The 22887-nt window shown below is 31.9% G+C and overlaps 4 protein-coding genes and 1 pseudogene across 7 annotated transcripts in view; 4 read left to right on the forward strand and 1 right to left on the reverse strand.

Annotated features, from left to right (window-relative positions):
* LOC137828258 (putative disease resistance RPP13-like protein 1) overlaps window positions 1-4879 on the forward strand; it is a 95234-nt gene extending 90355 nt beyond the window's left edge. The window contains exon 3 of the mRNA XM_068635165.1: window positions 4645-4879. The gene's annotated coding sequence lies outside the window, so the exon portion shown is untranslated. The remainder of the gene's footprint in view (window positions 1-4644) is intronic.
* The window catches only part of LOC137827432 (putative disease resistance RPP13-like protein 1), a 40786-nt gene extending 24015 nt beyond the window's left edge, over window positions 1-16771 (forward strand). The window contains exons 2-4 of one of the 3 annotated variants that reach the window (XM_068633709.1): window positions 5206-5391; window positions 5533-5683; window positions 5776-6213. The gene's annotated coding sequence lies outside the window, so the exon portion shown is untranslated. Of the gene's footprint in view, window positions 1-5205; window positions 5392-5532; window positions 5684-5775; window positions 6214-16443 lie in introns of those variants that run through there. The other 2 variants (XM_068633864.1, XM_068633953.1) reach the window with 2 other exon arrangements.
* Window positions 5540-6504, forward strand: LOC137809528 (cysteine-rich receptor-like protein kinase 34). The gene is made up of 3 exons (XM_068610639.1): window positions 5540-5683; window positions 5776-5922; window positions 6412-6504. The coding sequence occupies exons 1-3, from the start codon at window positions 5540-5542 to the stop codon at window positions 6502-6504; spliced, it is 384 nt and encodes a 127-aa protein (XP_068466740.1).
* On the forward strand, window positions 11630-17448 carry LOC137828091 (putative disease resistance RPP13-like protein 1; annotated as a pseudogene).
* Window positions 17449-19363: 1915 nt separating this feature from the next.
* Window positions 19364-22230, reverse strand: LOC137828957 (receptor-like serine/threonine-protein kinase SD1-6). 2 transcript variants are annotated; one of them, XM_068635779.1, is made up of 7 exons: window positions 21468-22230; window positions 21259-21375; window positions 20986-21155; window positions 20689-20899; window positions 20070-20307; window positions 19779-19929; window positions 19364-19696 (listed from the first exon to the last, which is right to left on the reverse strand). In XM_068635779.1, exons 1-7 carry the CDS (start codon window positions 22228-22230, stop codon window positions 19388-19390), a joined length of 1959 nt encoding a protein of 652 aa, XP_068491880.1. In that variant the 3' UTR covers window positions 19364-19387. The 2 variants fall into 2 exon arrangements, with proteins under 2 accessions (XP_068491880.1, XP_068491925.1); XM_068635824.1 differs by lacking the exons at window positions 20689-20899; window positions 20986-21155; window positions 21259-21375; window positions 21468-22230 and having other exon boundaries at window positions 20031-20194.
* Between the last annotated feature and the right edge of the window lie 657 nt (window positions 22231-22887).

A 22887-nucleotide genomic window follows, 5' to 3' on the forward strand; every position in this document is an offset into this window, starting at 1 on the left:
ATATTAATAATACTAACAATATTAATAATACTAACAATATTAACAATACTAACAATACTAACAATATTAATAATACTAACAATACTAACAATATTAATAATACTAACAATATTAACAATATTAATAATACTAATAATATTAATAATACTAACAATATTAATAATACTAAAAATATTAATAATACTAATAATAATAATAATACTAACAATATTAATGATACTAACAATATTAACATATGAATCACATTTAATTTATCTATAATCTACTTGAATCTAAACATAATTTATTATATTATCTATTAGTATGAATCAAATTTAATATATGTCATACTCATAGTCATCATATTACCTATTACATTAAAATCAACTATCATATTAATTATTATTTTACGATCATATTGACTTAATTAAGTTCATTATAGGTAGTTGGTTTTACTTGTGTGTTATATATAGTAAAGAATATTGTCAACAAACAATATTATCTTTTAACATAAAATGATGACTTTTACATTAACTATTAATTAAATCTCTAATACAGATTACTAGTTAGCATATCATTATAGTTTAAACTATATTAATTATTCCATAAATCTATGTAAAAAGTTGTTACTAAATAACCCTTTCTACTAATATATAAATCATAATGACAAAGTGATTAAATAATTTATAATTTAAAATATTTTAAAAATTATACATTATATCAATTTTAATCTATGTAAGTAAATATTTGAAAAGAAGATTTTTTTTATCGACAAAGAATAAAAAAAATTAAACAAAACATTTTAAGGATATTTCAATCCTTATACAAGAATCTCAAATCAGAAAAGAAGTGTAAGATACAAGCACCTATATAGCCATCTAACAAAAACTTCACAACTACCTATAATAACCTATATTTGAAAATAAGATATCAAATAATTTTATATTAATATATATATATATATAATATGAAAGTAAATTTAAATTTAACCATGAGTTTTAAAAAATTAATGATTAAATAAAGAAATATATTAATCAATATATATATATATATATGTATTTATAGTATTAAAGTTATATTAATATTATATAATTTCTTCCTTTTTCTCTCTATCTATCTATATCCGGATAAAAGTAATATTACTCAAGTCAAATAAAACTACTATACACACACAATAAATATCTAAATGTATATTTATATCAAAATTAATATTAATAATATGAATATTAATACTAATAATATTAATACTAATAATATTAATAAATATTAATAATAATATGAATATTAATACTAATAATAATAATATTAATAATAATATTAATAAATATTAATAATAATATTAATAAATATTAATAATAATATTAATAAATATTAATAATAATATGAATATTAATACTAATAATAATAATATTAATAATAATATTAATATTAATAATAATGTTAATAATAATATTAATAATAATATTAATAAATATTAATAGTATGAATATAATGTTAATAATAATATTAATTATAACATTAATAAATCTATACCTATATATAAAGGGGATTCCCCACATTAACTGCTCTAAATTGTTTTCCTACTTTATCCTTGCTTAATATTTTGTTTTATCAATTTATTTTGGTTATTTGGACATTTTGGATTCTCCACTTTAATTGCTCTAAATTGTTTTCCTATTTTATCCTTACTTAATATTTTGTTTTATCAATTTATTTTGGTTATTTGGACATTTTATAATTTTAGAAGTTAATAAAAAAAAATTTTAATTTTTTTAATTTTATTTTATTTGTTCTCACTACTTAACTGACAGGAAAGTGGAGAGATTGGTATGTTAATTTATTTTTGTTCTCACTTAACTCGCGGGAGAATGGAGAAATGGGTTACTTTTCTGTTTTAAACTAATATTTTTTTTATTAAATAAGCATTTTTTAATTTTAAAATTTTATTTTATTTGTTCTCATGGGCAGGTGAGTGGAGAAATTTGTTACTTTTCTGTTTTAAAAGTAATATTCTTCTTTATTAAATAAGTGTTTTTTAATATTAAAAATTTATTTTATTTGTTCTCACTTAATGGGCAGGAGAGTGGAGAGATTGATACGTTTTATTAAAGAAGAGTGGAGAGAGAGGGGTAAAATGTGGGTTTATGCACGGTTACTTTTTTTAGGCAAAAAAAAATTATATATAAGAAAACTATGAGAGAGGAAGAATATAGAAACATCTTAAAAACTATTGTCTGATGCTATTTGATATTCTTTCTACAGAGTCCCAAGTGCGCACAAATTCAATTTTGGTGCGTTTTCTTTCATATTTCTCAAGCACAAGAGGAAGAAGGAGATAGAGAAGAAGAAATTGAGAAGTTTTAAGCTGTGATGCTCAGCGTGAGCAAACACCTTCATTGTTGACCCTTCCAACATCTAAATGCAAGCGCACACAGTCTTTCTTGGCTGCCACTATGCCTCCCGCCTCCTCAAAATTCTAATTTTGAGATTTTGAAACAGTGTATTATTGTTCCTCTTCACATTTCATCACAGTCACTTCACCATGTATTTCGTCTCCTCAATGTTTCAAAAGCTCTAATTTTTAGATTCTGAAATGTGTATTGCTAATTTTTTTCATATTTCATCTCTTTTATTTATCTTATTTTGCTTTTCCTATTTCTTTAACGTATACATTTTATTTTATGTTTTACAATAGAGATGTTTAGTTTATTTTATAAATTAATAACTTCAATTTCTTTACTCATTAAGAATCACATTATTAAAATAATATTACATTTGATTTATTGTGATAAAAAAATATAATTATTTAATTATTTTAAACATATTTAATTAAAAATATATATATTTATACCTATATATAAAGGGATTCTCCTCTTTAACAGCTCTTAACTTTTTCCCTATTTTATCCTTATATAAATATTTGATTATATTATGGACATTGTTGTCATTTCTTATTTTCTCTAAAATATGTAATATATGTGGAGGAATAATTTTAAATTGAAATAGAGGTTGGAGACTTTTTTGAATTGAAAAAGTGGTTACTTTTCAAACAGAAGAATATCTCTTCAAATTTGAGAGAAAGAAAAATATTAGTGGAAATACTAGAGAAGATGAACACTTTTGAATTGCAAAAGTGGTTATTGTGTGTGACATTCTTAGGAAATAAAATTTGTAAAGAATAAGACACTTAGAATGATGATCAATTACTCGCATTAGTTAAGCCAATTCACACAAAGTATAATAATTTTACATAATAATGATAATGTCATTTTTTATTTATAATATACTATAAATTTATATTGTTAAGATAAATGTGCAAATAATAATATTATTTATTCAAATTTTAATATTAAACATAAATATATATAAATGAAAAGATAAGAAATGCGGATACACAGGCGCGTGAGCGACTGTGTTCCCGCTAGTATTAATAATATTAATAATATTAATTATAACATTAATAAATATTAATAATATTAATAATAATAATAATATAAATATAATTTATTTTAATATGTATAAATTATATTATATGTATAAATTATATTAATATGTATAAATTATATTAACATGTATAAATTATATTAATATGTATAAGTATAATAAAAATGATAATATGACCAAAGAACTTGTCTGGTCTAGTGGAAAGACTTGGGTTCAAATCCTGACTGCTGCAGTTTGCTTGTAACATTATTTGGGACTTGGTTTCGAATCCTATGGGCTTGGGTTCGAGTCCCCGTCAGTGCATAATCCGTATGTAAACCTGTTTTATATACGGATTTTGGATCTTACATACGGATTTTAATGTCTAGTTCACTTTCTTCAAGCATCAACTTCTCGTCTTTTAAGGTCTTATTATGATATTCTCTTTTGAAGTCGAATAACAATGGTTATATTTAAGAAGCCAATAACTTATTTTGAAACCCAATTGGATTTAATATTGTTGGGAAAAAATTGTAACTTGTTAGCATTATTTACTAGGATGGTGTTTGACCTTGGTGGGGCTTCTTTTCTATTCATCCGACTTGTAGAAAAAGAAGAAATAAAAAAAATATAATATTTTTAAAATCGTTTTTTAAGTTAAACAATTGATTTTAAATAAAAACTATTAATAAATTAATCATTAATAATTGACTTTAGAAACAATTCTTAAACTTAAATTACACCTCTATTAAGTCGATGGTTGTACATTATTTTAATATGTTACCATTATATAAAATGGAATGAGCTTACACGAACTATTAGTGTCAAAATTTCAAAAATAGGTTTCTCTAATCATAATTTATTTTTTCGACCTCTATTGAATGATTAGGAAAGACAAAGCATGTAAACTGTATTTGTACCCTTTTTTTCAACTTTCTACTCTTTAAACTGACATGTTTTATATTTAAATCATTTTCTTAAATTGCATAACTATTGTTTACACTTAACTAAATAAGTTCAATGTTAGCACAATTAACTAACTGCTACGATGGGTTTTTCCTGTAATAACATATTCAAGAGTCAACCATGTCATAACTTTGTCACAAGACGAACACTTTAAACTCACACTAACAACAACAAATCCAGATTACAAGATATCAAGAACCACTTTCTTGCATCCTAAAAGAACTGGTTCACACCAAATTTGTAAAACCCTACATAACATGCATGTTGTGGGTGCAGGGATGATAGAACGAAGGCAGAAATTTGTGGCTGCTGGTTTGGTCTATGCAACACACATAGTTAGTACAGAGTTCTTGCTTCTGTGGTTGGTTCTGTGTGCATGGTTCAGGGGCTTCTTTTTGTATGACTTACTGGGTGTTGTTTGGAATGGTCAAGGAGATCTGGACTTTAGATGTATCACACGCAGATAGCTTTATGGTCTATGAAGACTCTTGAATACAGGGTCTGGAGTTCTATACGTGGATCTTTTTTCCTTGTATGTTGCTCTTTTACCCATTTTTACCAAATTAAAGACTTTCAACTTTTACAATCTAATAGAAATTAGTTAGTTGTTGTTCTGGTACATATATTATTATGCAAAACACCCAAAAGGTTAATGCATTTTGTTTTCCTTTCATAACATGAAACTAAACTAAAGTTATACCATGTTATAACTTACAAGTCATATTTTCAAGGGCAAATGCTATATTATCTGTTGGTATTTTTTCCTATGTATAGCATTTGGTGTTTTGCTAAATGGCTTGTGATGTTTAAATCCCTTTTATCTTCTTGAGTTGACAGATGATGAGAAAAGAAAACAACTTGATTGAAAACTAAGATTAAGCATTATCAATGGAATAGCAAGAGGTCTTTTATACCTTCATGAGGACTCTCGACTCAGAGTAATTCATAGAAATCTCAAAGCTAGCAATTTAGATTGGCAACGGCATTTGAAATTGGACAGAGCAAATACAAAGCGGGCACTCAGTGAGTTTTACTTATACCAAACATATCTTATCAGGATGACTTGTGAATGCATAGTTCAGATTTGAATGATTGAAAAAATGAAATTCCTTGTCATATACTTGAAACAAGAGAAATTAACAAAGCTCTATTGTTTTGAATTAGTGGATACATGGCTCCTGAGTACGCTATGCAAGGATTGTTTTCAGTGAAATCAGATGTTTTCAGCTTTGGAGTTCGAGTTCTACAAACCATTTGTGGAAGAAAGAACAACGGATTCTATCTGTCAGAACATGGTCAAACTCTTCTTTTATATGTGAGTCATCCCTCTGATTAACCAAATATCAACTATAATAGAAAACTGAATTATGACAGTACTATTCACAAATTAATTACAAATACTTGTAGGCTTGGAGAACATGGTGTGAGGGAAAATGTTTGGAATTGATGGATCCAATGCTGGGGAAATGCTTCAAAGCCAGTGAAGTTGAGAAGTGCATACACATTGCTTTGTTGTGCGTTCAAGAAAATGCAACATACATACAGACTAACCATGTCAGATGTTGTTGTTATGCTAGGGAGTGACAACATAACGCTTCCAAAACCCAAGCACCCAACATTTTCAGTTGGAAGAAAGGTGTCCGAGGAAGTGCCAAAATCAAAAAGATCCAAGAATCTTTGTAGTACTGATGTAACAATCTCTATTACTTTACCGGGGCAATAAATAGTTGCAAAAAGAATTTATCAATGATTGAGATTTACTCATGTAATTAGTTATTTAGACATAACACTACTACAAATATGAATATTCTATAATCATTCAGCATCTTTTATTATATATATCAATACTGTGGGATATATTTTATTCTTCCTTTTATAGTGAGCATAGCAAATAAGAAAATTCCAATGCCTGCCTCAGACAAGAGGGTACATGTTTGTGTTCCTCATAAATTCTCATGCACAATATCTGCTCAGTGGCAGATTAAATAGGTCGAGTTTTAAAAGTAAATAAATCAATAAATTTTTGATTTCCTGTTACTATAGCTAGATATTTTTGGAGCAGGGGATAATTTGACCAAACTGGTTTCGGATCTGTGTTTTGCATCTGAGCAAAGCCTTATCCTGGAAGAAAGTTAAGAGAAGAAGCCAATGGCCATTAGTATAGGCTTTGATAGATGGTCTCGGACAAGCTGCAGTTTTAAGCAGTGAGCGTGGCTTTTCTTTTGGAGCCAATGATTCACCAAGCTTAACCTCCTGCACTGTATGAAAAGCTGCAGAAAGAAATACAAAAATGCAGCAGAAATTGAGTAAGGAATAACTCTTAGTTTGATTCTTTCTTGTTTCTTTTTGTATGAGTGATTGCAGCTTGGTTTCAATCTGGGAAGAGCCTTAAGAAAGTAGGGGATTTTTATTCTGCTATATGTTTTTTTCTGGATCTGTATAAGGGTTGGACATCATAAAATACACTTGCACTGTTTAATTTATTTTATTTTTTACTGACAAAAAAAGAATAGCTAGTTATTTTTCATACTGAATGATCAATCACTAAATATTACCTAATAGAACGAGTAACCAATTTCACTTAATCTCAAAAGTAATTCTGCACATACATATTAATTAGATTTAGATGCAGTCTCAAACTGCGAATTTTATCAGACTTAAACATGACCAAGTTTGAAACCACACATTACTATATAAAGTTCTCTACATTGTTTACAAACAAGCAGTGATGCAAAAATACCATATTGGAAGTAATCAAGAATGGAAGGGCTTATATGTATGTGGATTGAATATTTGATCCAAATATTATTTCCAGTACTTTGGATTCAATGCCTTCATCTAATGCTTTCCAAATGGTATTTGGTTCCCTAAACGGTATTTGTTTTCTTCAATTTTTTGGCTCACTTCTAATGATATTGATATCATTTTTCTTCGGAAAGGAATCTAAAAGTTTGTGCATGCCCATAGGAAATAGGAGTCTCATTTTTTGAAACTCAAACAACTTCACACATTCATAATTCTCATTTTTTTGTTATCACTCAAACCAGTTTGAGTTGGTGGTGGCTGTGGCCTGTTTGTGAAAATGCTTGGGAGAGCCATGGAGCACAATGGCCGTGGGTTTGCAAAGAAAGGCAAGGATATGGTGATGCTTATTGCAAAATGAATGAAATAAGTTTTTTGTGCCTGAAAATTGGGGGAAATGCAAAGAGTTAACTTGCCTAGTTGGTACTGTGCATATTCTCTTGTTAATGGGTTGTCATGGCATATTCTGTGAGTTTGAGGTTATTTTGTACTCATAACATTTTTTTCCTGTGACATTAATTGACGTTGTAGACGTGATATTTGGTGAGGATGTAACACTGACTCTATATTATAATATATGACCCGTAACACACGCAAAATTGGTTACTCGTGTGTCTGTAAGTGGTTAATTATGTGACGCACGTAAAACTGGTTATTCGTTTGTGTAAGTGGTTACTTATGTGACATTTATGACCATCCACTCTTCATGAAAAAAAAAATCATTTTTTTTAATAAGAACCATATATTACATCGGTTATATGACTTGACTGGTGTAATAACCCTACCAGAACTACCCAGCTATAGGTTCCTCCACATATACTGGTACACATAAAACTGATTACCCGTATGTCTGTAAATGGTTATGTATGTTCAGCACAAACACCTTACATGAACTATTACTGTCAATATTTCAAAAATAGGTTTCTCTAAACACCCTATTCAGCACAAACACTTGCAATCTACCTAAAAATCCAGATACAAGGAATATATCACCTCAATAATTACATCTAAACTGAAATCAAATTAAATGAACACTTATTGATTAACATAAAATGGTCTCCAAAATTGCCAAATTTTTTTCCAAGAACTCAGTCTTCAAACTCGGAATTACAACTATCTGAAAATAATTCTTTTTCTCAGTTTTTCAAAAAATTTCATTCGACTTCAAAATGTTTTGAAAGAGAGAGTTATATAGACAACAGATCGGTGAATCTTTTCTCCTTGTATGTTGCTCTTTTTACCCATTCTTACCAAATTAAAGACTTCCAACTTACACTCTAATAGAAATTAGTTAGTTGTCGTTCTGTTCTGGTACATATATTATTATGCAAAATACCCAAAAAGGTTAATACATTATGTTTTTCTTTCATAACATGAAACTATACTAAACTTATCCCATGTTATAAGTCATCTTTTTAAGGGGGAAATGCTATATTGTCTCTTGGTATCTTTTTTCCTGTGTAAGGCAAATACTTAGCATTTGGTTTTTTGCTAAATGGCTTGTGATGCTCAAATCCCTTTTATCTTCTTGAGTTGACAGATGATGAGAAAAGAAAACAACTTGACTGGAAACTAAGATTAAGCATAATCAATGGAATAGCAAGAGTTTTTCTATACCTTCATGAGGACTCTCGACTCAGAGTAATTCATAAAGATCTCAAAGCTAGCAATGTTCTATTAAACCATGATATGAATCCTAAAATATCAGATTTTGGATTGGCAAGGACATTTGAAATTGGACAGAACCAAGCAAATACAAAGCAAGTAATGGGCACTTAGTGAGTTTTACTTATACCAAACATATCTTATGAGTTCGACTTGTGAATGCATATTTCAGAGTTTAATGATTGAAAAAAGGAAATTGTTTGTTATCACTAAAAGAAAATCATGAAATAGAAACTAATTTTTAGAGACCAAAATAATTAGTTACAATAGAAACTAAAATAGAGACCATTTTAGAAACTAAAAAAAAAAAAATTGGTTTCTAAATTAGTTTCTATTATTTTCTATTATTGTTAAATACTTTTTAAATTGGTATCTAATTAGCAACTAATGTTTTAACTACCAATTATTTAGTTTCTAAATTTGGTAGCAAAAATCTTGGTTGCTAATTAGATATCAATTTACAGACTATTTAAGAATAATAGAAAATAATTGAAACTAATTTAGAAACCAAATTTCTTTTTAGTTTTTAAAATGGTCTCTAATGTAGTTACTATTGCAACTAATTATTTTGGTTTCTACAAATTGGTTTCTATTTCATGATTTTCTTGTAGTGTATATACTCGAAAAAAGAGAAATTAACAAAGTTCTATTGTTTTGCATTACGCTATGCAAAGATTGTTTTCAGTGAAATTTGATGTTTTCAGCTTTGGAGTTCTAGTTCTAGAAACCATTTGTGGAAGAAAGAACAAGGGATTCTATCTGTCAGAACATGGTCAAAATCTTCTTTTATATGTGAGTCATCCCTCTGGTCTGATTAACCAAATATCAACAATACTAGCTAACTGAAGTATGACAGTATTATTTACAAATTACAGACCAACCATGTCAGATGTTGTTCTTAAGCTAGGGAGTGAAACCATGACGCTTCCAAAACCCAAGCACCCAGCATTTTCAGTTGGAAGAAAGGTGTCAGAGGAAGTACCAAAATCAAAAAGATCCAAGAATCTTTATAGTACTGATTAACAATCTCTATTACTTTAGCGAGGTAATATATAGTTACAAAAATAATTGATCAGAAATATAAATGTAAGTATCACACGGATCATTGTTATCAATGATTAGATTTACTCATGTAGTTAGTTACTTAGACATAAAACACTACTACAGATACGAATATTCTATAATCATTCAGCATCTTTTATTATATATATCAATACTACGGGATAATTTTTTTTTATTTTTCCTGTCCTTCCTTTTATAGTGAGCATAGCAAATAAGAAAATGCCAATGCCTGCCTCAGACAAGAGGGAACATGTTTGTGTTCCTCACAAATTCTCATGGACAATATCTGCTCAGTGGCAGATTATAAGATCAATAAATTATTTATTTCCTGTTACTATAGCTTGTTATATTTGGAGCAGGGGATAATTTGACCAAACTGGTTTCGGATCTGTGTTTGGCAGCTGAGCAAAGCCTTAACCTGAAAGAAAGTTAAGAGAAGAAGATTAAAATCTCTAAAAGTAGAAGAAACCAACAACAGAAGAAGCCAATGCCCAGTAGTATAGGCTTTGATAGTATGGTCTCGGACAAGCTGCAGTTTTAAGCAGTGACCGTGGCTTTTCTCTTGGAGCCAATGATTCACCAAGCTTAACCTCCTGCACTAAAGCTAAAAGCTGCTGAAAGAAATACAAAAATGCAGCAGAAATTGATTAAGGAATAACTCTTAGTTTGATTCTTTCTTGTTTCTTTTTGTATGAGTGATTGCAGCTTGCTTTTAAGCTGGTAAGAGCCTTAAGAAAGTAGGAGATTTGCATTCTGGTATATGTTTTTTTCTGGATCTGTAGGAGCATCCTAAAATGCACTCTTATTTTATTTTTACCGATAAAAAATAATAGCTAGTTATTTTTCATTCTGAAGGATCAATCATTAAATATTACCTAATAGAACGAGTAAACAATTTCACTTAAGATGCTCTTGGAATTTATTTAAAATATTATATTGGAATATATGATTTTCTACATTGGTTGTAATGTAACTAACATAGAATGTAGCTTTGAATGTTGGTTCAATAGATGGCCTTTTCTTCCTTATGCCCTCACTCTCGTTATGTCCTTCATAGTATCATTGGCTATGGGTGTTTTTGAATTGGCATTGCTACTAGAATATTGAATACTATTGTTTTTTTTTAATAATCATCTACTCATATTTTTTTTATATAAATGATTCTAAGACTTATTTTAAATGGGGGAATTTCACATATCATGTTTTTAACATCTGTGGATGATTGTTTCCACCGTGGAGCTTATAAATAGAAGAGAAAATTGTTTGAACAATTATTATTCCAACAAATTATCCTCTTCAAAATATTTATTCAATTTTCATGAAGTTCCTCAAATTCATTTCTTTTTCATCACTTTCCAATAAACTTTCCATTTGTTTTGTAAAAAAAATCATATAATATGTTTCAAATTCTTAATATATGACCAATTTGGAAGATAAAATGATTTTTACATTAAATATCACCTATAGAACAAGGAACCAATGTCATCACTTAATCTCAAAGGTAGTCTCAGACTGCGAATTTGATCAGACTAAAGCAGTAAGCAGTTCTAGCCAGGTACGCATTCTTGAATCCAAGCTGAAAAAACTCCAAGATATTAACCTACATCGTGTACAATAAAGAAAGGAGAAAAATATTAATGCTTTAAATTCTATCCTCTTGAAATATTAATCTAAGATGTAATAAGTGAGTTGGGTGTCTTTATTCATAAAGTAAAGCCACAGAAATAAACTAATTCACTAAAGTTAGTGCTGTCGGGAATAATCAACAGCTACTGCTTCCTGACCATCACTCCTTTATTCAAGTAAATCTCCAACAAAATCCTCAGTCCAATTTTCAGAACCCTTTCTTCTCTTTCATTTCCCCACTTCCTTTCCAACCATGCCACTCCTTGAAACTCTTGGTGGTGCTCTTTTCGGTGCTGTTCTCCAGCTCCTATTGGACAAGCTCGATTCTCAACAAATCCTGGACTACTTTGGTGGGACAAAGCTCGATGGGAGGCTGCTGAAAAAGTTGAAGAGGAAGTTGATGGACATCAATGCTGTGATTGATGATGCAGAACAAAAACAGTTCACTAATTCATTGGTCAAACAATGGCTTCATGAGGTCAGAGACGCTTTGTATGACGCGGAGGATCTGTTGGACCAAATAGACTATGAATTCTCCAAAACTCAGTTGAAAGCTGAATTCCAGAGCAGTGCTAGCAAGGTAAGCAGTTTTCAATCCAAGATCATAGAACTCCTAGATGATCTACAATCTCTCTTAGACCAAAAGCTTGTTCAAGATTTCAAAATTTCTAGTGGTGTTGGATCTGGCTTGGGTAATAAAGTGTCACAGAAAAGAAATGAATCCTCATCGTTGGTGGCCCAAGAGGTTATTCATGGCAGAGATGAGGACAAAAAAAACATCCTTGATTGGTTGATATCTGACAATAACAATCATAACCAACTATCAATACTTTCTATTGTGGGTATGGGTGGGATGGGTAAGACCACACTTGCTCAACATGTATACAACGACCCAATCATAGAGGGTATATTTGCTATCAAAGTCTGGGTTTGTGTTTCTGATTAATTCGATGTTTTCATGTTAACACGAGCAATTCTTGAGTCAATCCTTAAGGAAACTGATAATAGCAGAAACCTAGAAATGGTTCAGGGGAGATTTAAAGAAAAGTTGAAAGGAATGAAGTTTCTTCTGGTTTTGGATGATGTTTGGAACGAACACCGAGACCAATGGAAATCATTACAAACTGCTCTTAAATATGGTGCTAAGGGAAGTAAAATTCTTATCACAACACGCATTAACAAAGTTGCTTCTATCATGGAGTCAAGCAATACTCACCAACTAAAGCAATTACAAAAAGATCACAGTTGGCAAGTTTTTGCTAAATATGCATTTCAAGATGATAACTCTAAGTCGAATTCTGTGTTGGAGGAGATTGGCATAAAGATAGTTGAAAAGTGCCAAGGACTGCCTCTGGCCCTTGAAACGGTAGGAGGTCTTTTACAGTCAAAGTCATATGTTTCAGAGTGGAAAGGTGTACTAAGAAGCGGCATATGGGACCTACCAATAGAAGATAGTAAAATCATTCCCGCTTTGTTATTGAGCTATTACCATCTTCCTTCTCATCTTAAGAGATGTTTCGCTTATTGTGCATTATTCCCCAAAGGCCATAAGTTTGACAAGGAGAGCTTAATTCTATCATGGATGGCTGAAAATTTTCTACAATGCTCTCATCAGAGTAAGTCTCCAGAAGAAGTAGGTGAACAATACTTTAATGATATGTTATCAAGGTCATTCTTCCAAAAGTCAATTCCAAAAGAAATGATGTACAACAACACAGTTTTTGTGATGCATGCCTTTTGAATGATTTAGCAAAATATGTTTCTGGTGAAATGTGCTATAGGTTGGGTGTTGATAGACCAGGAAGCATACCTAAGACTACCCGTCACTTTTCAACAGTAAAGAATCCTGTTAAATGTGATGAGTATAAGAGTTTATGTGATGCTAAAAGGCTACGGACATTTCGGTCCATATATAGGAATTGTGGGATGTCAATACAAGAGTTGATCTCCAACTTTAAATTCTTACGACTCTTATCTTTGCCTGACTGTCGTAACATAAAAGAGGTGCCTGACACTATAGTGAATCTTATACATCTCCGTTCATTAGACCTTTCATTCACAGACATAGAAAGACTTCCTGACTCAATATGTTCACTTTATAACTTGCAAGTGTTGAAGCTGAACTGTTGTTATCTTTTGAAGGAGTTGCCCTCGACTTTGCATGAGCTCACTAAGTTGCGTCGCCTTGAACTTATTGAAACTTCATTAAGAAAGGCTCCAGTTCTTTTTGGAACGTTGAAGAATCTTCAAGTATGGATGGGTAAGTTTGAGGTTAGCAAAAGTAGTAATATTCAACAATTAGGAGAACTTGATGTTCACGGAGAGTTGTCAATTAAAAATCTTGAAAATATGGTGAATCCCTGTGATGCATTGGTAGTGGCTTTGAAGAAGAAAACAAATCTTGTGGGGTTACATTTACAATGGAGTTTGTAGCGGAACACTAACGAATCAATAAAGGAAAGAGAAATACTAGAGAATCTGCAACCTTGTAGACATTTGGAGAAGTTGTCAATCTATGGCTATGGCGGAACACAATTTCCCCGTTGGTTATCTGATAATTCTCTATTGAATGTTGTGTCCTTAACTTTGAATAACTGTAAACATTGCTTGCAGTTGCCTTCCCTTGGACTTTTAACATCTCTCAAGTACTTGAAAATTTTCTGCCTTCTTCAAATAGTGAGAATAGATGCTAATTTTTACGGGAATAGTTCATCTGCATTTGCATCCTTGGAAACATTGATCTTTCATGATATGCCGGAATGGGACGAATGGGAATGCAAGACAAGTGCTTTTCCAAGTCTTCGATATCTTTCTGTGTCGAATTGTCCCAAACTGAAAGGACACTTGTCAGAACACCTTTCTCATTTAAAGTATCAAACTATTGATGTTTGCAAACAACTTAAAATTGAAGGTGTGAAGATGGAGACATCTCCATTTGATATGATAGGGCACCATCTTCATTCCTTGAGGATTTTTTTTTGTTCGGACATGAATATTCCCATAAATCATTGCTACGGTTTCCTTGTAGAATTGCATATTACTCAAAGTTGTGACTCTCTCGCGAACTTCCCTCTAGACTTATTCCCAAAACTCCGTGAGCTTGATTTAGTCGACTGTCGTAACCTACAGATAATATCACAGGGGCACCCTCATCGTCATTTGAAGAGTATGAGAATTGAAAAATGTTCTGAATTTGAATTATTTCCCGATGAAGGATTATTTGCACCTCAGCTAGAGAAATTTTCGATTGAAGGATTGGAGAAATTGAAATTAATGCCGAAACGCATGTCTGCCCTCCTTCCATCTCTTAACTATCTAAATATAAATAATTGTCCAGGAGTGGAGTTGTCTGACGAATGTCTGCCATTTAATTTAAAACACATCTATCTCTTGAATTGCTCCAAACTTGTTGCCTCATTAAAGAAGGAGGTTTGGGGAAAAAACCCTTACCTAGAATTCTTGTCTGTTGAAAAAGATGACATGGAGTATTTTCCAGATGAAGGTTTGCTCCCACAGTCTCTTACTGAGCTACGCATAAAAGATTGTTTAAATCTTAAGAAACTGGACTATAGGGGTCTCTGTCACCTCTCCTCTCTTCAGAAATTGTTTCTCAGTAAGTGTCCAATACTCCAATGCTTGCCAGAGGAGGGTCTACCCGAATCCATTTCACAACTCATAATTACAGATTGTCCGTTGCTCAAACAGCGGTACAAGAAATAAAATGGCGAAGACTGGAAAAAGATTGCTCACATTAGAACTATATATTTACAAATAGAAAACAAGTAAACATGGAAGACGATCTAGAAATTGGAAATTTCTAAGACACCGATTCTCGTATGCGTACATTTTCATCAGGTGCCAATTCTTCACACTATCTTTTAAGCATTTCAGATACAATGTTATTTAGTGCAAATACTTTAATCTCTAGTTCACCACTTTCTTCACGCATCAACTTCTCATCTTTTTAATGTCTTATTATCAATATTCTGTTTTGAAGTTGAATAACAATGATTATATTTAGGGAACATGGAAAATGGTGAAGGGGCGAAGTGTGAAAGTTGTGGCTCCAGTTTTGCACTCTGTAGTTGGGAGTAATCTCGGTTTCATTGAGTTGTTGGGTAAAGTTGTTTTCTTACCCACTCTCTTTCCTCCTTCTTGGTTCACTCTTATATGATTCTTATCCAATAATTTATTTTGAAAGCCAATTGGATTCAATCTTCTCGAGAAAGAATTGTAACTATTATTGAAGTGTATGTTTTTCTGGGATTAGATTGAAAGAGGTGTGAATGAGGAGCTGTGTTGATTCGACATTTTAGAATTGGATTGGGACTTTGGGACTTAAAATTACACCTATTTTATGTGTAAAAAAACCTAATAATCAATCACTTCTCATTAAGTCGACGATTCTACAATTTTTTTAACTCATAATAATTCTTGATTAACTCAAAATGCTCTCCAAAATTGCTGAAGAAAAATTCAATAACTCATTTTTCAAACTCAGAATTATAACTATCTAAAAAGAGTTTTTTCTCTCAGTTTTTCAAAAAATTTCAGTTCGACTTAAAAATGTTTTCAAGAAAGTTATATAGATAACATGTATGTGGATCTTTCCTCCTTGTATGTTGCTATTTTTACCAAATTAAAGACTTCCAACTTACATTCTAATAGAAATTAGTTAGTTGTTGTTCTGGTACATATATGAAAAATACCCAAAAAGGTTAATACATTTTGTTTTCCTTTCATAACATGAGACTAAACTAAAGTTATACCATGTTATAACTTATAAGTAATCTTTTCAAGGGAGAAATGCTATATTATCTCTTGGTATTTTTTCACCTATGTATGACAAATACTTAGCATTTGTTGTTTTTCTAAATGGCTTGTGATGTTCAAATCCTTTCTATCTTCTTGAGTTGACAGATGATGAGAAAAGAAAACAACTTGATTGGAAACTAAGATTATGTATAATCAATGGAATAGCAAGAGGTCTTCTATACTTTCATGAGGACTCTCGACTCAGAATAATTCATAGAGATCTCAAAGCTAGCAATTTGGATTGGCAAGGGCATTTGAAGTTGGACAGAACCAAGCAAATACAAAGCGAGTAATGGACACTTAATGATTTTTACTTATACCAAACATATGTTGGAGTTGTGAATGCATATTTCAGAGTTTAATGATTGAAAAAATGAAATTCCTTGTCATATACGAGAAACAAGAGAAATTAACAAAGCTCTTTTGTTTTGAATTAGTGGCTACACCTGAGTATGCTATGCAAGGATTGTTTTCAGTGAAATTTGATGATTTAGCTTTGGAGTTCTAGTTCTAGAAACCATTTGTGGAAGAAAGAACAACAGATTTTATCTGTCAGAACATGGTCAAACTCTTCTTTTATATGCGAGTCATCCCTCTGGTCTGATTAACCAATATCAACCATACTAGCCAACTGAAGTATGACAGTATTATTCACAAATTAATGACAAATACTTGTAGGTTGGAGAACATGGTGTGAGGGAAAATGTTTGGAATTGATGGATCCAATGCTGGGGAAATGCTTCAAAGCCAGTGAAGTTGAGAAGTGCATACACATTGCTTTGTTGTGCGTTCAAGAAAATGCAACATACATACAGACTAACCATGTCAGATGTTGTTGTTATGCTAGGGAGTGACAACATGACGCTTCCAAAACCCAAGCACCCAACATTTTCAGTTGGAAGAAAGGTGTCAGAGGAAGTGCCAAAATCAAAAAATCCAAGAATCTTTGTAGTACTGATGTAACAATCTCTATTACTTTACCGGGGCAATATATAGTTGCAAAAAGAATTTATCAATGATTGAGATTTACTCATGTAATTAGTTATTTAGACATAACAATACTACAAATATGAATATTCTATAATCATTCAGCATCTTTTATTATATATATATCAATACTGTGGGATATATTTTATTCTTCCCCGTCCTTCCTTTTATAGTGAGCATAGCAAATAAGAAAATTCCAATGCCTGCCTCAGACAAGAGGGTACATGTTTGTGTTCCTCATAAATTCTCATGGACAATACCTGCTCAGTGGCAGATTAAATAGGTCGAGTTTTAAAAGTAAATAAATCAATAAGATCAATAAATTTTTTATTTCCTATTACTATAGCTAGATATTTTTGGAGCAGGGGATAATTTGACCAAACTGGTTTCGGATCTGTGTTTTGCATCTGAGCAAAGCCTTATCCTGGAAGAAAGTTAAGAGAAGAAGCCAATGCCCATTAGTATAGGCTTTGATAGATGGTCTCGGACAAGCTGCAGTTTTAAGCAGTGAGCGTGGCTTTTCTTTTGGAGCCAATGATTCACCAAGCTTAACCTCCTGCACTAAAGCTGTATGAAAAGCTGCACAAAGAAATACAAAAATGCAGCAGAAATTGAGTAAGGAATAACTCTTAGTTTGATTCTTTCTTGTTTCTTTTTGTATGAGTGATTGCAGCTTGGTTTCAATCTGGGAAGAGCCTTAAGAAAGTAGGGGATTTTTATTCTGCTATATGTTTTTTTCTGGATCTGTATAAGGGTTGGAGCATCATAAAATACACTTCCACTGTTTCATTTATTTTATTTTTTACTGAATACTAGTTCCAGTACATTGGATTCAATGCCTTCATCTAATGCTTTCCAAAGGAGGGTCTGCCTGAATCCATTTCACAACTCAGCATTGAAGACTGGGAAAAGATTGTTCACATTAAATACATATGGGTTGATAGAAAACTAGTAAACTAGTAGACGAAGCACAAATTGAAAATTCCTAAGGCACAAATTCTCATATGCCTACGTTTAGATCAGGTGTGAACTCTCAACAATATCTTTTAAGCATTTCAAATACAATATTTATTTAGTGCAGATATTTTAATCTCTAGCTCACTACTTTCTACAATGATAAGTGACACAATATTTGGTAAATTTACATAAGAAAAATGAATTATTTTTGGTCTTAATTGTCGTTTTAAATAATAATCATCCCTAATTTTAGAGACGTCATATCCATCTGCATCAACTGCTGAGGCAATGTTTCTTTCCAATTGGAATCAGCCAAAGGCAAGATAGAACGTGGGAGATAGAATAATACGGTTTTATTAGGCAAAAGAATGAGGAATATACCAAAATGGGCAGTATTTGGTCTATAATTGCAACTCATTTTTATAGAAGTTGATGCCATATAGGATGCAGGAGGCAATGCTGTTCTGTTTTTTAGTCCTTAACCACTGAATAGCTCTGTTTTTCAGCATACTGCTAGTGCTGATTTTTATGCAGGTCTATTATATTGTCTGGGTATGTAAGGGTAGTGGGGTTTCATTAATGGTTTAAGAATTTTGAGCTATGTGTTGTTATGAATTGATAAATTCTTAAGTTAGGAGAGGTTTGTTGGATACTTTTTGAGTTGGTGGTGGTTGTGGCCTGTTTGTGAAAATGCTTGGGAGAGCCATGGAGCACAATGGCCGTGGATTTGCAAACAAAGGCGAGGATATGGTGATGCTTATTGCAAAATCAATAAAATGAGTTTTTCGTGCCTGAAAATTGGAGGATGTGCAACTCTTTACAAAGAGCTTTATATAAGACTTGACTTGCCCTGTTGGTATTGTGCATCAAAAATGATATATTGAGAACCTAATCTAGTATGAAGTTGTATACAAGAGAGCAGGTTGTAGGAACAAATATTGAGCTATGTTTATTACTGACAGATATTTTGGTTTCCTCTTCCCACTTGAACATATGGATATTTGATTAATTTTTTCTCCAACGTTGCTGTTTATGAAATGTACATCAGCTTTTTCTTCAGCTTGAACCGGAGGAGAATAAATGAAATCAAATACAAAAATATTCATTACCTAGGTAGAGTAATAGAGGTTGTTACATCATTAATGGAAAGATTCTTGGAACTCTTTGATGTAGAGAATTCCTCTGAGGTCATTCTTCCAACTGAAAATGGTGGCTGCTTGGGTTTTGGAAGGGCCATTGCGTCACTTGCCAACATTACAACAACATCAGACATGGTTGGTCTATCTTTTGCATCTTCTTGAACACACAACAAACCAATCTGTATGCATCTCTCAAGTTCACTGCCTACAAAGGATTTTTCCAGCGTTGGATCCATCATTTCCAAACATTTTCCTTCACACCATATTCTCCAAGCCTACAAGTATTTGTCGTTTGTTAATATTGTTAAGCATTAACTAGAATTGTCGAACAGGCCATGTATAACTGAGGAGACTTACATACAACAGAAGAGTCTGACCATGGTCTGAGAGAAAAAATCCACTATTCTTTCTCCCACAAATGATTTCTAGGACTAGAACTCCAAAACTGAAAACATCAGATTTCACTGAAAACAATCCTTCCATAGCATATTCAGGAGCCATGTATCCACTATTGCAAATCAATAGAGCTTTATTATTTGTCATGTCAAGGTGTATGAAAAAAAGAATTTCATTTTTCTAAATTATAAGCTTAATAATTCTTCCATAAACCTTATTGTTTAAGAAATGTTTGGTATGAGTAAAACTCACTAAGTGCCCACTACTCGTTTTGTATTTGCCTGGTTCTGTCCTCTTTCAAATGCCCTTGCCAATCCAAAATCAGATATTTTTGGATTCATGTCATTGTCTAATAGAACATTGCTAGCTTTGAGATCTCTGTGAATTACTTTAAGTCGAGAGTCCTCATGAAGGTATAAAACACCTCTTGCTATTCCATTGATAATGCTTAATCTTAATTTCCAATCAAAAAGCTTTTTCCTCTCATCATCTGACAACACAAGAACAGAGAAGAAATTAAGCTTTGAAGCAAAAATTATCAAATACCAAATGAGATTTGGTCTTATCCTGGGAAAAGAATTATTTAGTATTTTATCCTTAAAGATAGTCTATAACATGATCATTCATTACATGATATAACTTGAATTTAGTTTGATGTTATGAGAGGAGAAGAGAATGCTATTTTGGGTATTATTATCCTGTCTAGCTGTTCTTATTCTTAAAATCAAGAGTACCCCATATACATATAAAGTACTTTAAAGCCCATAATAGAATGACTTGACTTGTTAATCAAGAGAAATTTCTAAAGAAAAAATTGCAGTGCAAGCATTTCTACTTTTCATTGAAGCATTGAAGCTATATAAGAACATACCAAACAGGTGAAAGTCGAGGCTTTTATTTGGCAAATACTCGTATACTAGTATCTTTTCATTCTCCTCCAAGCAACATGCAAGAAGTCTCACAAGGTTGCGATGTTGCAGTTTAGCTATAAACATTACTTCATTATTGAACTCCTCTGACCCTTGGCCAGAAAATTTTGAGAGCCTTTTAACTGCAATTTGTCTTCCATCTGGCAGAATTCCCTGATAAACACAGCTATCAATCAATAAAAGTATATTGAAAGATGATAAAAACAAAAATCTATATCCAGAATTCGAATCATTAAAACCTTGTATACTGGGCCAAATCCACCTTCCCCCAGTTTTGATACTTCAGAAAAGTTATCAGTACTTTGTAGAATTGTGCTTAATGGGATTGTAGGAAGTTCTGGATTCAGTGTTTCCTCAGTTTGAACATTGTGATATGATGATAGACGAACGACACGAGGTATCAGCCCATCTACATAGACAAGTTTTCGAGTTTTTGTGTGAACCAAATAACCATATTTGAGTATGGGATGGTAAATAAGCCATCAAAAAATAGTATTGTTCAAGGAAATTACCTTTTCTAGTTCTTCTCCTGCACCAACAATATACACTCAAACATAGTATAGTTATTGACCCCGTCACACTGAAGCTAATAATCAAGATTTTTGACCTATTATTGCTCCCCTGTTTAGCTATAACAGTATAAAAGAAGAAGAATTAATTTCCAAAGTAATCAACTTAAATAAAGAAACAAAAAAGTATTACTGTAATATCAATGAATGACCTTTTTGCAGATTAGGCTCAGCAGCTAAAGATGTTTGGTAAAACATGTGATCATCATACTTAATCACACAACTTCCAGTCCAAATCGACCATCCTAATTTCTGTTCACAACATTTGGCAACTTGGGCTAATATGGTCTCCAAACACTGTCTGCACCCTTCATTTGTGAGATCTCTAGTGCATTGCACCAAGCCATACCTTCTTGCAGTGGAACTCAAATTAAAGACATCCATATAAAACAACTGGTTAGTTTCCTTTGTTGCTTTTCTGATCAAACTTCTCACAAAATCATCACCTTTCTGAATATCTTCCATGTTGGATATATTTTTTTCTCCAAAAGCATGCCATGATGGGTTTGTTAAAACAGTCCCAAAAAAGCTCTCATTGGAGTACCTTAGGATGCAGAAATCATACCAAACCATAGCAGAGACCCTATTGGGGCAGCGCTGAGGTGCTTCTTTGGCAGCAGTAGAGACACAGAATTGGCAAAAGTATCCAACAACATCTCCACGACAATCATAGAGGCCATACACAGGACTGTTGTTGCCTATGCTTTTGTAGTTATAGCCTTTGCTTGTGGCTGCATCCGAAGATACCCATGTGAGAATTCTCTCAAGATTTGTTTGGTATACACCACTGAGAGGTTGTTGGGTGTTGTTTTGGCAGTTACTTCCCACGAAAATGGGTGCTTGTGCCTTCGTGACATGTGGTCTGAAACTCAGCAATAAGAAACCAAAGCATAAGTGTAGTTTTTTCCCCAACATAACTCTGCAGTTGCTTCAATCACATGCTAAGAAAATGATTATATCAAAACTCAAAAACATTATACCAGTAAGGCATTTGATTATACATGTATATTCTGATCAAATAGTATCACTATCTTAAGTCAACATAGTTATCTGTGCAAGTCCTCTCTTCAATATGTGACTCTAAAAAACTGAGATATAAAATATTTAATGATAATTTTAAGAATTTTATCTGACTTATTAATACGACAGTGACCATAAGAAAACTTTGCCAACACGGCATCCAAATACAAGAAAACTTTGGAAAATATCCAACTTGATGAAAACTCCAGAAGATCTTCAACTACTGTAACATCAAATGAAACAGCAACATTTTCTTTATGTACACATCATTATAATGGGTTAATGATTAATTTACTAGTTTAAAAAGCAAATTTTTTTGTCATCAAGTGTGAAACTTCTCCCTGAATCAAACATTTCTCATGAAAAGTTATGTCTTTTAATTCAGAATCAGATTTCTAGAGTTACACCTTTTTATGTTTCTTTGTTAACAAAGGAGTCCCTATAGATGTGAAAAGTATTTCATTTCATTTTGTACCGGTAGGCACCGAACGAACACACGTGGCCGACCGACCGAGTGTATAATAAATACAACCATTTACATAACAAGATAAG

The sequence above is a fragment of the Phaseolus vulgaris genome, chromosome 11 (genome assembly GCF_000499845.2).
Source record: "Phaseolus vulgaris cultivar G19833 chromosome 11, P. vulgaris v2.0, whole genome shotgun sequence".
Classification (NCBI taxonomy): domain Eukaryota; kingdom Viridiplantae; phylum Streptophyta; class Magnoliopsida; order Fabales; family Fabaceae; genus Phaseolus; species Phaseolus vulgaris.

Bases quoted from the DNA above. Each gene is read 5' to 3' on its own strand.
- LOC137828957 (XM_068635779.1), bottom strand. From the start codon at position 22,230: ATGTTGGGGAAAAAACTACACTTATGCTTTGGTTTCTTATTGCTGAGT. The intron at 21,156-21,258 runs GTAATTTCCTTG...TTGTCTATGTAG, and splicing joins CAGGAGAAGAACTAGAAAAG to ATGGGCTGATACCTCGTGTC. The intron at 20,308-20,688 runs GTATGTTCTTAT...TTGTGTTGTCAG, and splicing joins CCTCGACTTTCACCTGTTTG to ATGATGAGAGGAAAAAGCTT.
- LOC137809528 (XM_068610639.1), top strand. From the start codon at position 5,540: ATGGCTCCTGAGTACGCTATGCAAGGATTGTTTTCAGTGAAATCAGAT. The intron at 5,684-5,775 runs GTGAGTCATCCC...AAATACTTGTAG, and splicing joins GTCAAACTCTTCTTTTATAT to GCTTGGAGAACATGGTGTGA. The intron at 5,923-6,411 runs GTCAGATGTTGT...CTGTTACTATAG, and splicing joins CATACATACAGACTAACCAT to CTAGATATTTTTGGAGCAGG.